Raw genomic sequence first — 15,427 nt, forward strand, 5'->3', positions numbered from 1 at the left:
CATGAAAATTTTAATACCTTCCTTTTCATGAGTATTATAGTAATGAATAAGTGTATTTTGGTGTTTATAGTAATGTGGCGTTGTTTTATCCACTTACTTGTACTATTACTATTATTTCTTTGGTGCTCCAGTGTTTTGTTTTATTAAATATATAAATGAATTATGGGAAATACCATGAAAATTATCAACAAAATTTATTCATTAGTCTGTTTTTACATTATATTACTCATTGATTCCTTTCAAGTGCAGATTTTCATTACTTTGGGTTAAAAGTCAAGATTTTTTGGTCATGTTCACCCTCATTTATCTGGATTGAGTGTATCCAGTGTTTTAGTGTTACTTGTATTAGTGTAACTCACTGACATGCATTGTAATGAATGCAGATTGATTTGACTATAGTATATGAAATATAAGCAATGGAATATGCATGCCGGATTTATTTTTGGAAAAAAGGTGACTGAGCTGCTTAGAAAAGTGAATTGGCAGTGCAAGCTAAAACGATTTATATTATTTGATTTGTATATAGAATAGCAGCATATAATTTGGTCTTTCTTTCCTTAAATACAGTCTTGAACTGATCAACCTACCTAGAAAATAATGAGAAATATCATGTTTTAAACAATTGTACATGTGACCTTCTTTAGATCTAGTAGAAAACCTTGTACTGTTTGACATGGTCAGAAACAGTTTGTACATAATCCAGATCAACTACAGTCAGAATCAGTCCATAATGTGGTCCAAATCAACTACTGTCAGAATCAGTCTGTAACTTGGTCCAAAGCAACTACAGTCAGAATCAGTCCATAATGTGGTCCAAGTCAACTACTGTCCAAATCAGCCAGTAACATGGTCCAAGTCAACTACTGTCAGAATCAGTCTTTAACTTGGTCCAAAGCAACTACAGTCAGAATCAGTCTGTAACTTGGTCCAAGTCAACTACTGTCCAAATCAGCCAGTAACATGGTCCAAGTCAACTACTGTCAGAATCAGTCTTTAACTTGGTCCAAGTCAACTACTGTCAGAATCAGTCTGTAACTTGGTCCAAATCAACTATTGTCAGAATCAGCCATTACCATGGTCCAAATCAACTATTGTCAGAATCAGCTCATAACTTGGTCCAAAGCAACTACTGTCAGAATCAGCCATTACCATGGTCCAAAGCAACTACTGTCAGAATCAGCCATTACCATGGTCCAAATCAACTATTGTCAGAATCAGCTCATAACTTGGTCCAAATCAACTACTGTCAGAATCAGCCATTACCATGGTCCAAATCAACTATTGTCAGAATCAGTCTGCTTCTTTTGTAATATTGTAATCAAAAGGAATTTTTATAAAATAATGCAGAAAAATAGATAATTAAATGTCATACTGAATTGTTTTGACATTGAGCACATAATTGTCACCAACACTTTATTGATAACATTTATAGCTATGTGCAAGATCATACTGCCACAGGGCAAAAGTTTGTTTGGGGGCAATATGTATTGTATGTATTGTATTGGCGTTACAGTGGGAAATATTGTAAAATAAAAGCAAGAAGTAACAGAAGAAAATGAGTTTCTTTCAGATTATTTAGTATTGAAAAAGAAATAATAAATTACATGAAAGTCTGTCATAGATGTAAAGTTAGCAAACTGCAGTTTCTGCTAAACCAGACTAGAAGAATTTTCCATCATGCAGATCAGTAGCAAATAATTAGAGGAGTGGGGTGGAGGTAAGTGTGGGTGTGGGTCATGCATTAAAAGGTGCATTCATTATACAAAATCCAGAAGATTGTGAAATACAGTATCTACAGCAAAAGTGATTAATTTGCAGTCGATATATATTGATAATTAAAGCTCATGCTGGTATCAAATTACATTCTTCTGTAAACATGCTAATAAGATTTTTTATTTTATGAAACTAGCTTTTCATGGCTGCTACAGGATTTCAAATGTTAATATGCCAACCAGTTCAGTACTTTATTGGAATTATCACTGGAAACAAATTCATAAAGTATATCTTATTTATACAAAAATAACATTTTCTGTAAAAATTTAATTATTTTGATATGCAGGGTTTCACAGTAGCATCTGTCTTTATTTTCTGTGTTGCTTAAAGTCAAAACAGGTGACAATTTCTGCATGACAGTAATATTTTAAAAAGACACTTATAAGTGGTTGATAGATCCCTTGACCATTGGTCAGGACAAGTAAATACATGTATTAGCTTTGGGCAACCAAGTATTGCATAGTCACAGTTCAGTTACCAAATAAAATCTGCTGGGCCAGCTCATTATTATAAACCAGTTTTTTGTATGGTTGACTCTTGGATTTTTTAGTTGATATTCATATCCAGTGTTAATGTTTTCATTGAAAGTTGTTGTACCTATTATAGGGGAGACAGTCTTGCATAATAATCCCATTATGTGTCTAATACCTAATGAAACACTGTAACAGGGGTATTTACCAAAGGTGTGTCATATTACCAGTTCTGCATTATTTCAGTGGTATATGTAGTACATATGTATCCTATGCAAGCAAACGTGGGGCACAAATGGGATATTGTGAATGATATTCAGACAAAATCCAATCATGTCAGTAGTGTAGTTAGTAAAGTGTAGGTTTCCATGTTTGCATTTTTTATGTTTCTCAACAATCTCTCTAATGTCAGCTCAGTGTCTTTTACAGGGTGTCATGTATAGAGTAAGCTTAATTGTCCCATTTTAGTTAACTGTATAGATTACAATGTATACACATTTTAACATACACACAGCCAATTCATCTACTGCCCTATTAATTTTCCCTTGGGAGAGTAGTGGCTGATATTTTCTTTTGAGCTAAGATACTTTCTTTTCATTTATCCTTTTGTTTCAAGGTGTTTAATTTTTTTTTTTAAAGAACATAATGGGTATAATATGGTGGCTTGTTTTTTTTCTTCCTGTTAACCAGAAAAAGATGTTTTTCCAACTATTGACTAACAGAATTTTTTTTTATTAAAAATATGTGTTGGGGCTTTCCTGCAGATCATTATTTTGTTTGTGATTAATATATCTGCAATATATTGTGGTACATATTACAGTATTTCAAAATATAGCAGGACAAAATTTTCCACAGTTGTCTGTTGTGGTGTTTACTTTTTGACACTGATCCGTGAGTATTGAAAAACAGTAATTGGCTATAGAGGAAGCACAGGAACAAATCCTGACACTTAAGTCACTATTCTTAGACATATATATATATATATATATATATATATATATATATATATATATATATATATATATATACTAGATTTGTACTTGCTTTCAAAATTCCCCCACATCATGCATAGCATCTTCATGCTAGAATGATGATTTCCAAAGGCAATTACTGATCTAATTACATGTGCCTTATCATTATGTCTGAGTTGGGGAGATAACTAATTCGAGATACAAAACTGTATTCAGTACTTTGCATGATCTGTCATATGCAATATAAGTTATAAAAACACTCTAGAAAATTCAGTAACATTCATTACAAGACACTTTTATTGAATTTAATTTTTTAAGTTAATTTGGCACAAGCTTTACATTTATATATGAGAGAAAAGGTTGAAAGTGCATTAAAATCCTAATTTTGATTGAATCTTGCATTTATCATTTACAGATGAATTTAGTAAATTGTTTGTGTTGATATTTGGCTACAAAATGTGATTTACTCCTAAGTGATCATTGTTATAAAAACTGTTTTTAAATTTCAAATTGGACAAGCAGATTGCTTTGTGTCCAACCATATTTTGTAGTTTGATTGTCCAGTAGGTAGAGGTGAAATGAATGCCAATTTTCTTTTTGTTGTTTTTATTTGTACTGGGATGAAGTGTAGATATTCATCATTCTTAATAAATCATAAATCCATCTTTATTTGGTACTTAAAGCTGCCTTCTCCTGCTAAGCAGCATTGAACTCATTCATCTAAATCTAATTACACCTGGGGCCCCGGGTGGTCTAAAGCACTCAACATTCCGGATCACTGTCATCTCACTTCTGTCTTCATGGGACTGCTCCGGTGACCTAGTGGTTAGAGAGTCTGCCTCGGATGTAGTATGTCATGGTTTCGATCCCCGGCCTTTGTCATACCAAAGACTTACAAAAATGGTACTAACAGCTGCCTCGCTGGGCGCTCAGCATTAAAAGGTTAGTGTTAGGTCTGGTTGGCCGGGTGTCTGGATACTGTGATTGGGTGGGACATCATGCTACATGTCTGCAGCATGATGTCCCAGTGCTAGACATCACTATAAACTGTCGCACTGAAGACATCATAGCGATATGACTGAAAAATTGTTAAAGCTACGTTAAAAATCCAGATTACACACACACTGTCTGCATGGGTTCAAGTCTTAGATTCAGCTAACATGGGTATGGGAGAAAACTTGCCAGTAGCTTCTTGTGGGTCAGTGGTTCTTCCCTGGGTTTTCCAGGGTTCTTCCTCCACCAGTTATCCTGGCCACCATGCATAGTCTATCTTGTGCTAAAAACCAACAAGAACTAATTACATCTGTAAATGACATGAGTCTTGCAAAAATGTTTTTAGTACTAATGGCTATAGACTGGAAGAGCTTATGTAAGTTATGTCATGGTCCATTGTCCATCCATCCTGTAAGTTATGCCATGGTCCATTGTCATTCCTTCCTGTAAGTTATGTCATGAATCATTGTCCATCTATCCTTCAACACAAGTTTGTTTCTACTCCCCATAAACCAAGCATACAGATTCATTGCATGGATGGTCCTTAATGATAATGTACTGATCTGATGTCCAGTATGGTCACCTCAACGGTCATCTTGAAAATTTGGGTATCACTACTCAATGGATATTCTTATCTGCATGAGGTTTCCTCTTATTATGATGTCCAGTTGGTAATAAATAAAAATGGTTCTGATCTGACAGCAGATATGGCTGCAACATCTGCCATCTTTAAGATCTTGTTATAGCAACTGCTCCGAAACAAAAAGTCATTTTGATGTGGGGTTTTCACCAAATGACTTTTTATGATATTAAGTTGGCCTTAAATGAAAATTTGCAGATCTGACTTCCAATATGTTTACAAGTGTCCATCTCGAAAATATTGTTACCATTACTACCTGAATCATGCCAACAAATTTTCACTAAAAGAAATTTTTTGGTGTCGACTTGTAATGACTGAAAATATTGCAATTGGTCATTCAGCAAGACTTACACATCAGCCATTTCGAAAAATATTATTTATTTTCCCTATCGATGATTGGAATGATGTACACATCAGGTTTCATAAAGTTCCTATGTGGTCTAGTTTGTATTAGCTGAAAATGGTGCTGCTCTGGCATCCAACATGGCCACCACAGCAGCCATCTTGAAACTCTAACTGCTACTCCTCCTGAATGGAAAGTCATCTTGACATGGGTTTTCACCACAAGGCTTCTTATGATGTCTGGTTGGTACTAAAGGAAAGTGCTTCCAATGTGAAGTTCATTATGGCCTATCACATTGGCCATATTCAAAATCTTCTTGTCACTACACCTCCTGACTGTAAGTTATATTTTTACGTGGTGTTTTCACTCATAGACTTCTTATGCTGTGTTGTTAGTCAGAAATTAAAATGGTGTTGATCTGATGTCTAACACGCTGTCCATCTTGAAAATCTTGTGACTGTTTCTTTGAATGAATGGTCTTATGAGTGTGTTTTTTTTTAATACAAAAGGCTTAATGTAATGTTGTTTTGATCCTAAGTTAAAAAGGTGTTGGTTTTGATGTCCAATACATGTACATCTTGAAAATCTTAATTTTGCTGCTTGGCCCAAAAAACAATGCAAAAAAAATATGTGTGTTTCCAGTTGGCTGTCTCTTTTTCTCATTTATTGATTTATTTACCATCAATATTACACTGACATCAGGCTATTTTTCTTTAGTTAGAACACGTTGATTGATATGTAAAGGCTTTGATATGGCTGATGTGACAGAAATTGTTGATATGATGTTCTTTTTGAATTTGCATTAATAGCATTGTGACTATTCAAACTTAGATGCTTTGATTACCTTTTAGGTGGGAGTTTAAATTTACCTGATTTGATTTAAAGGTGCTCATTAATAATCTTTATTTTTCATAACGTGGTCAACATGAGAAATGATGGCAGACGATGACAGACGATGGCAGATTTATATAAAGAAAAGCTGTACTGAAAATCTCTTTATTGAACTTGAGTGATTGCATGGGGTTGCACAATGATAATAAAGTTATTTCTGTATTATGGGGCAAAATTCCTATTATAATGGCAAGTGGAATTTAGCTCTACTAATCATAAACCAGAATGGCTTATGGGATAGTTTGCCCTCCATGTACTAATTGTAAACCAGAATGGCTTATGGGATTGTTTGCACTCCATCATAACCCAGAATGGCTTATGGGATAGTTTGCCCTCCATATAACCCAGAATGGCTTATAGGATAGTTTGCCCTCCATCATAAACCAGAATGGCTTATGGGATAGTTTGCTCTCCATCATAAACCAGAATGGCTTATGGGATAGTTTGCCCTCCATGTACTAATCATAAACCAGAATGGCTTATGGGATAGTTTGCCCTCCATTCATCTTTTAGCACAAGTTTGTTACTGTTACTCAAACTAAACTACCTAGAGGATTGCCATGAAACTTTAAAGACACACACATTTATCCCATGGTCAAGTTAGTACTAAATGAAAATAGTACTGCTTGGACATCCAATAGGGCCGTTTTAATGGCCATCTTCAAGTAAAATCTTGTAATTGCTACTCCTGACTGGACAAGCAGGGTCAAAAACCCCTTTTGGACAGTTTAAAATGCAGGACAGCTTTGATCATGGGATTGATATTGAGAGGTAGGATGACGGATGAATGTATCATTAGATTTAACAGATCATATTGCATCACATTGAAAATGGTTTACATAAAAACATGGAAGACATCATACAAGACATGTAAGACCTTGACAGCATATAGCTGAATTTTTTTAAAAAATTATTCACCATATTCAGTACAAGGTATCTTGGGAATGAGCTGACATTTTTTTCTGAACCATCGGACTGGAAATCTAGCATTACATTTCATTTCTGTTCAGGTAAATGTAAATGGAAAATCCACACCCTGAAGTAATTGGTAGCAACAACCTGTGACACATAAATGAGGAACAAAATGGACCTGATTTATACCATCCTATTTCATTAGTTTCACATTACTGTAGTTTTTCATGCTTGAATGATAGTTGAAAAATAGTGATGTTATCAACAAAAACGCAACTTGACAGATCTGTTTAATGTTCAGGTTTTATTTATATTAGAAAATGTGTGTCTCTAGAATCTGAAATACATTGCTTTGTGTGAAGTGGTTAATGCTTTCCATATATTAGATTTATTAGTGTGACGACAGCTTGGGAAATAATTGTACAGCTCAATGTACAGATAACCCTCGATTTTGCATCAGTCTTGTGCATTTCTTGGATCCGAATGACAATATCAAGGAATAGCTAACCATTATAATTATTTAGAGGGGTTCATTAATTGTGATGCCTCATTTATTTGCAGGGGTAAGCCAGGCAAAGCAATTATAATTTTGCCATTTGGACTAATTTTTTTTACCACAACCAAGATCGTTATACATGTGTCAGTGTTGAATTTTTAGCATCATTGCTATTTTGATGAGTGAAACAAAATTTGTTAGTCATGAGCAATTCATTTTTGTTACAATACTTGTATTGTTTATCTGTTTGTCTTCTAAAGATGATGTCATTCTTACTGCTAGTTTGTTATGAACATGGTTCACAAATGCCGAACAGTCTGGTACATGCATTATGTAAAGCAATTATGTAAAGCACCGAATATGCCTTATGTTGTCAATTTTCAACAGCATGGTAGCGGAGGATACATCCAGCATTGGTTTACCCTCCGTTGTTGACAGTTTACTAAAAAAAATCCTAGTCTGTTCTTCAGTTAATGATATCACTTTCGAAATTAGGATATTTTCTTTCATACAAATGAGAATATCCCATGATTTGATAATGAATTGGATACAATACATCTAAACAGCAAATCTTCCTGAGACAGAAAAGATGAATTTGGATGTAAAAATTCCTTATACTGAGTTTATTATGCAAAGTGTAATCATCAGTTAATCGTAGGACTTTCAACATTATGATAATTTATTGTGTATGGATCAGAATATTCATATCTGATAATGAATTAGATGCAATACATCTAAATGGCAGTCTTAATGGGGCCAAAAAGTTGAATTTAAATCTAACACAGTGATGTAATGTCTTCTAATTTGTTTTATTTCTTAGATGTCCATATTGCTTTAGTAATGAAAATGTTAAGTACAGCTTTCACAGATCTAGTCAGTAAATTGAGTAATGTACATATAAGAGAAACCTATTGTTTATGAAGTACTATTCCCAGCAGTCAATATTTACACAAGAGGAAATTTTCATGTGGCCTGGGGCTATCTTAATTCATTGCCATGGTTACTTAAATTTCAGGCTCTGGACTTTGAGCAAAGAAATGATTTAAGTCCCATGTACAAAAAACTGCCAATACTTATCTTTACTTACCTTGGGCCTTTTGATTATTTGCTTCATGTACTGATTTAAACTTTCTTACTTCTAGGAATATATTTTTTTTCTTAACAAAGCATTTGTTTCAGATTGGTTTATGATAATCTGTTCAACTTTAACTTATCTCATATAACAGATAAAGTAAGACAGGGGACCAGTCAGCAATTGCTTCTGCTCTTAATTCACTTTGAGAAGTAAATGTCATCTGTCAACCATGAACAGTGATTTTAGTTGAAATTTTTTAAATGTAATCAATGATGCCATTTCAACTTTTAGTTCTTTCTGAATTTAAATCGTCAGTGATGGAGGGTTACCAATGCTGAAGGAAGTTGGCAGAATGATGTTATAGTATGAATATAGTATGTGCTGAAGTCTCCGACCTCAGCCAATAGTCTTTTTCTCCCTGTCATTGTCATGTGACAGTGCTGGCTATATGTGACGTTTGTTTACCCTCCGTTGTTGGAGGTTTACATGATTTGGTATACAGAGGGTATTCTTGTACAGCCTAGCGTTGCTGTTAATTTTGAATGTTTTTAGTGGTTGGAGCATCCCCGGTCGAGTCATACCAAAGACTTACAAAAATGGTACTAACAGCTGCCTCGCTTGGTGCTCCGCATTGAGCGGTTAGTGTTAGGACTGGTCGGCCTGGTGTCAGGATAATGTGACTGGGTGGACATCATGTGACATGATGCCCCAGTGCTAGACACTATAAACTGCCACACTGCAGACATCATAGCAGTATGACTGAAAAATTGTTAAAGCTACATTTAAAATCCAAATCACATATACTTACATGATTTGGTATGCAGAGGGTATTCTTGAACAGCCAAGCATTACTGTTAATTTGGAACGTTTTTGGTTTTGCAATGTGACCACATGCCAAAAAGATAATAATAAGTAACATTGACAGCCAATTTTTAATGCTTTGGATCATTGACAGTGAAAATCATTCTTTTCTTTTAGATAATTTGACATCTGGATTATTTTTAATAAATTGGATAATAACTTCAGGATGGAGATGTTGATCCTGGTGTTTGATACAGTCTATCAAAAATTTGAAACTCAGAGTATGAACTGTCGTTGTTTATCCTACCAGGTCAAAAAGTGTGATCATTAATAAAAACTTTAAACAATGTCCTTGGTCACAAATAATGGTATGTGTTTCTTATTTATTACATAATTCAAACATATCATTACTAACCTTTTTTTGTCATACTGGAATTTGCATTGCGTGCATGTTCTTGAGTAACCATATTCCACTCTTTAATTTATTTTGCTTGTTTGAGTCTGCATTTGTCCTACCACTTTACATTACTTGGGTTATAAATGTCTTTATTGTCGCCTTGTTGTATTTTTTATCTATGATTGTGAATCATATGCTCTTGATTTGTGTCGAAGTTAATCAAAATCAGTACAGCATTTCAGTCAGCCAATGAAATTATTTAACTTATGCTTCCCTGGCGATAAGAGCTTTTAAGTTAGAGAATTTAGGGTGTGTTGTATTCATTCTAAAAAGGAGCAACAGTGATCTTTTATCTGTATTTTCTGGAGATTTTTATTCACCCTATTTGGTACCACAGTGATAATGTTCTTGCGCACTGCATCCTTGATGTATAATAATTGATATTTTCACTCGGGTCTCAACAAAGCCAACATACATCTGGAGAATCCTTGATGTATAATAATTGATATTTTCACTCTGGTCTCAACAAAGCCAACGTACATCTGGAGAATCCTTGTTAGCCAACCTTTGCATTCTATTCACATTTAATTTAGCAGAAATCCTGTAGATGTTCATGTACTTTTAAAATAAGCATGAGTTGGGTGGGTGGTTGTGACAAGGTCATTAGGGTTGCTACGGAAGAGACTTGAATATTATCAAGTCATTTATCATTTTCAACAGTTAACTTTGTCATATTTTCCAACTGCTTGGAAAGATGCTTATATAACTAACCATTATAAAAAGGGGACAAAATGTCTCAAAACAAATATGTATATGTATCTTTCTGCAAAGGATTATGGGTAAAATATTTGAATAAAGTTGTCTTCTCATATTTGAACAGTATAAATACATTCTGCATTTGATTCATAATTATTTTTTTTGTTCCATTAAAAAAAAAAGCATTTTGTGCACATGTTATTAGGTTGTATATAATTCTGGATGGTCTGGTTCTATGTCTCTCATTTACCATGCAGTCATACAGTTGTACAGGTATAGGTGAATAGGTCAGTCCATCTGGTTGAAGTTCACAGATTATTGTTTATCAAGGCTAATTGCTTAGTTGACAATAAACAGATCCACTTCACTCTTCACTGTTTGAGTCTTGTGGAGATTGAACTATTGCAGTGGGGCATGTAAGTCTCAGGCATGTAAGTAAGCCTCAGGCATGTATGTAAGTCTCAGGTGTGTAAGTAAGTCTCAGGCATGTAAGTAAGTCTCAGGCATGTAAGTCTCAGGTGTGTAAGTAAGTCTCATAGGAAAGGTCCATCAGGAGAACTTTAGTGAGTTGTATGAAATTTTATCACTTTCACTTTTAGTTGATACTCTTGTCACTGTTTTTGATGTGTTGACCTTCCTAAGGTGGTGCTGTACAGTTTTGTATTTTGCGTAGGGTTAGATTTTTAAAGAAAAAGAATTTTCCTGGGTTTTCTTGCTGATTTTAATGGCTATTTAATAAAGACCTTGTATATGGTAGTGTTGAAAGAACTCACAATTCCCTTTATTTTGGTATATGCTCGATGGGTGTAGTATGGGTTATGGTACAGCTTGACCTTACTCCAGATGTGCACCTTTCAAAAAACTGTTAGCTCTGCTTAATTATTTATCAATTCCTGGACTTCAGAGGTAAATTGTAAAAAAAAAAAAAAAAGATCTGATAACTTTTTACGTTTTATATATTTGGTAATTCAGTCATTGCACTTTTCAGAAGCTGGTATTATCTAGTCTGGCAAGTTCATTTTCCCTATTTTAATAATAGCTAAAGATAGTGTACTTGAGACTAATTTAGGCTGGACTTTGAGTACAAGAGAGCAGTCATTTTGGTTAGCCGTGTGCTTACATTATGTACAATTTCCACAATATCAAAAGAAATTTCATCCACTGTACATGAAAGTAACATACAGGCAGGTATGGGGTCGATTAAAGGTGCTCAAATAAAAATTACGATTACTGGTTGTTTGGCACTGATCATTTTCTGATGATTACTCTTTATTAGGAAACCATGATTACGAATACAGGGGGATGATTATGATTACAGTTATCATTGCCTTGTATTTGCTAATCTTTTGGGCAAATATCATACTTTGTATAACTGAAAAACAAATAATTTTAACTCTGTATAAATGTTTATTGACAATTATTTACATACAAATTTTAACATACCAAATGAGCACTACATGACACTGTGTACATCACATTAAGCATTCTGTGTTTGTACTGTATCAGTCAGGTTACATCTGTCTGCTATGAAGATTTGTCTTCAGTAGATAACAGGCATTCAATTTGAGCACTTGCTGTAAGAATCTGGAGGTAGGAGGTAGCAAGTTTGGACATTTTGGGTTGAACAGGTTATATGAAACAGAATTTTGATTTTAGAAAAATTAGCTTATATATTGGTCACCTAAAATTACCCATTCCTTACTGTAATAGTCAACATTTATGGTCTTTTGTTTCAGGAAACTTTTATCATTCTTATTATGAATACACTCAGTGATTTAATAGTTGTGATCATTTGCAATCATGAAAACATTATGTGATAACAATGCCAAAGAAGGACGATTACAATTATCATTATAGAGCTTCTGAAATTAATGATTATGATTACAGCACACACTGTAATAGGTTACAATTGATTACAATTACAATCGTAATCAGCCCCATGCTAGCATAGAGGTATACTAACATCCTCTCCATTGTGCATGTTGCAAATGTAAACAACTTCACCTTACACCTATCACTCTCTTGGAAGTTCATAATATTTGTGGAGTGCTCCCTTAATGAAAATGGTGACCTTCATTGTGGTTGCCAAAGTGTATTCCTCCTGAGTGTATGGCCATATTGACATAAGGTTTTCACCAAATTTGTTGTTGTTATTTCTAGTGGGTCTTAAATAAAAATCACGCCAACCAGTTGAACCTTAAATCCATGATAGTTTTCAACAGGAACATTTTTAAAAATCCTATCACTATTCCTTCTGGATGTATGGTCTATTTGACCTTAGACTTCTAATGATGTGTAGCTGGTTCTGGTTTTACATGCGAGATCACAATTACAGTAAGTTCTATGAATGAATGTTTAAATACGCTGATCAAAGGACAGTAACAGCTCAAAGCCACCTGTAGTTAGAAGTAAAAAGATAAGGTTTGTAGGGTCTTTGAAAAGGGTACATTGTAGTAGCCAATACAGGTTGATCCATCGGTCCAAAATGACTCTCTTTTTCTTTCTTTAGGTATTGAGGTCGATGATGTGCATTTCAAATGTGCCCAAAGCCTGTGTAATTTGCTTTGTGTTCTCACATCTTCTCCACTCCATCAACAGCCAGCATGCAGAACATGGGCAGACAACTCTGCCTAACCAGAAGCATGAAACAGAAGACCTAAACAAGACAGTGACTACCTTGAATTATCAGTTAGAAAGACATAAAATCTCAGCAAAGAAGAGACAATTTTTCATTTCTAAGCTGTTTGAAAAATATGGGACTGGTGACATACTTCCTTTCGAAGGGTTTGAACACATGTTAGCACATATCAGATTAGGAAATTTATCTTTCCCTGACCATAACATAACTGTTCACAAGATTAACAGTTCCACAGTTTTTATGTCCATACATTCAGATCATATCCACATTCCAGCATTATCCAACAAGAAGCCTTGTGATAGAGCCACGTCTGATTCAATGCATGGTGATACAGTTGACAATAAAAGTCAAGATACAGCAACTCTCAGTGTAAATGGAAAGAATCCTGATAATATCAGTCAAAATTCTAATTTAGTTCAAAAGTCTGATCTCCATAACAACTGTTCCACTGAGAACAAGACACAAAATTTGTCTCAACAAGGTGAAAAGATTGATACTTCACAGCTTCAGGGCAATAGTTTTATCAATCATTCCAGTGAAGTACAATATCCATCAAATGCTGAACATGACCGTAGCGTGGACCAACAAAAAAGCAATAGCAGTACTGATTTAGATGACATTCCAGGTGACCTTGATGGCAATCACCTTCATGGTCAGGGAAAACGAGATATTGGTGAAAGCGGTTTTAACCACCGCCACACAAGCAAACGACGAGGAGCAGAAAACAATACTGATGAAAATAAGGTGGGTTAATATACTGCATTATCCCCTCTTTATAAAGCCCCTCGGTTTACCAAAACCCCTATTATAAGGCATGAAATTTGATTGATTCCATCTGATTATTTAAATTTTGTTTATTGTTCATACCAAGAATGGAAAGAGGTGGATCCCAAAGGCTAGATTAAAAATTCTGGTTATTTAGAAACAAATGCAATTGTGACTAAAAATATCACTTACAGTTGTTTATTCAAGAAAATTCTAACTCAGACCTTATCAGCTTCCTCTGCTGTCAGACTCCATGCCAGGATTCGAATTCCACATGCTTGTACAACTAATCCGATTTGGAATTTATTTAGAACATTTTAGTCTACATTGTTCCTCCCTGTGTGCTATCTTTGGAGCTAAATGCGGTATCATCTTTGCTGAAGACTCTTCTTCGACTGCCCTGTTGGCCTAGTTGTTAGAGTATCCACCTCAGATGTGGGTAGTTGCAGGTTTGAACCCTGGCCTAGCCATATCAAAGACATGTAAAAATGGTATTTGCTAAGCCAGCTTGGGATGCACTTGTTTCACTTGGTCTAATGTCAGCCATAATGATTCTGACATTTCTATTTTTGGGGTCTTTTTATGAGCCATATTGATGCAATAAGATGAAACATTTTTGTGTCAAGGATGAAAAAAAAAAGGGTCATCATTATTGCAATTTCGTTTTTGTTCTTGAAGTTTGATTTAGCTAATTAGAAAAAATAACAGTTTCACATTATTAAATATCCATTATTTGTGTTTTCCTGCACTGTCATGACACATGCTTGGTAATATCTCTGAGTTGGTCTCGTTTGAAATGCAGGTCACTTTTATTGCTTAGACAAACAGTGGTATCAAGTGGGTCTCACTTGCAACCAAGGTTACTTTAATGGTTTAGAAATAAACAGTTATTTCAAATTGGTCTCACTTGCAATCTGAGTGACTTTTATGGCTTAGACAAACAGCAGTATCAAAGGTCACTTTTATGGCTTAGACCATCAGCTCTTTCAAGCTGGTCTCACTTGTAACCTGAGTGATGTTTATTGCTAAGAAAACAGTGGCATCATGTTGGTCTCACTTGTAACCTTGGTCACTTGTATGGCTTAGACAAACTGGTATCAGGTTGTTGTTTCTTGTAAGCTGGGTCACTTTTATGGCTTAGACAAAAGGTATGTAGTTGGTGTTACTTGTAACCTGAGTTATGTTTATGGCTTATACAAACAGTGGTATCAAAGGTCACTTTTATTGCTTGGATGAACAGTTGTATCAAGTTTGTCTCAGTTGTAACCTGAGTGACTTCTATGGCTTAGATAAACAGTGGTCTCAAGTTAGCCTCACTTGTAACCCAAGTCCTTATTTTGGCTTAGACAAATTGGTATCAAGTTGGTCTCATTTGTAACCTGGGTCACTTTCATGGCTTAGACAAACTGTGGTATCAGGTTGGTCTCACCTGTAACCTGGGTCATTTCTATGGCTTAGACAAACTGTGGTGTGAAGTTGGTCTCACTTGTAACTAGAGTGACATTT

General features: G+C 34.8%; 1 protein-coding gene across 3 annotated transcripts in view; it reads left to right on the top strand.

Annotated features, from left to right (window-relative positions):
- The window catches only part of LOC149792089 (metal cation symporter ZIP14-like), a 58,665-nt gene that overhangs the window by 16,519 nt on the left and 26,719 nt on the right, over positions 1-15,427 (top strand). For all 3 annotated transcript variants that reach the window (XM_089970604.1, XM_089970602.1, XM_089970603.1), the window contains exon 2: positions 13,028-13,900. In XM_089970604.1, the coding sequence (XP_089826730.1) occupies positions 13,028-13,900 (873 nt within the window). The remainder of the gene's footprint in view (positions 1-13,027; positions 13,901-15,427) is intronic.

The sequence above is a fragment of the Sinohyriopsis cumingii genome, chromosome 9 (assembly GCF_028554795.1).
Source record: "Sinohyriopsis cumingii isolate HCF-2022 chromosome 9, ASM2855479v2, whole genome shotgun sequence".
In the NCBI taxonomy this organism is placed as follows: Eukaryota; Metazoa; Mollusca; class Bivalvia; order Unionida; family Unionidae; genus Sinohyriopsis; species Sinohyriopsis cumingii.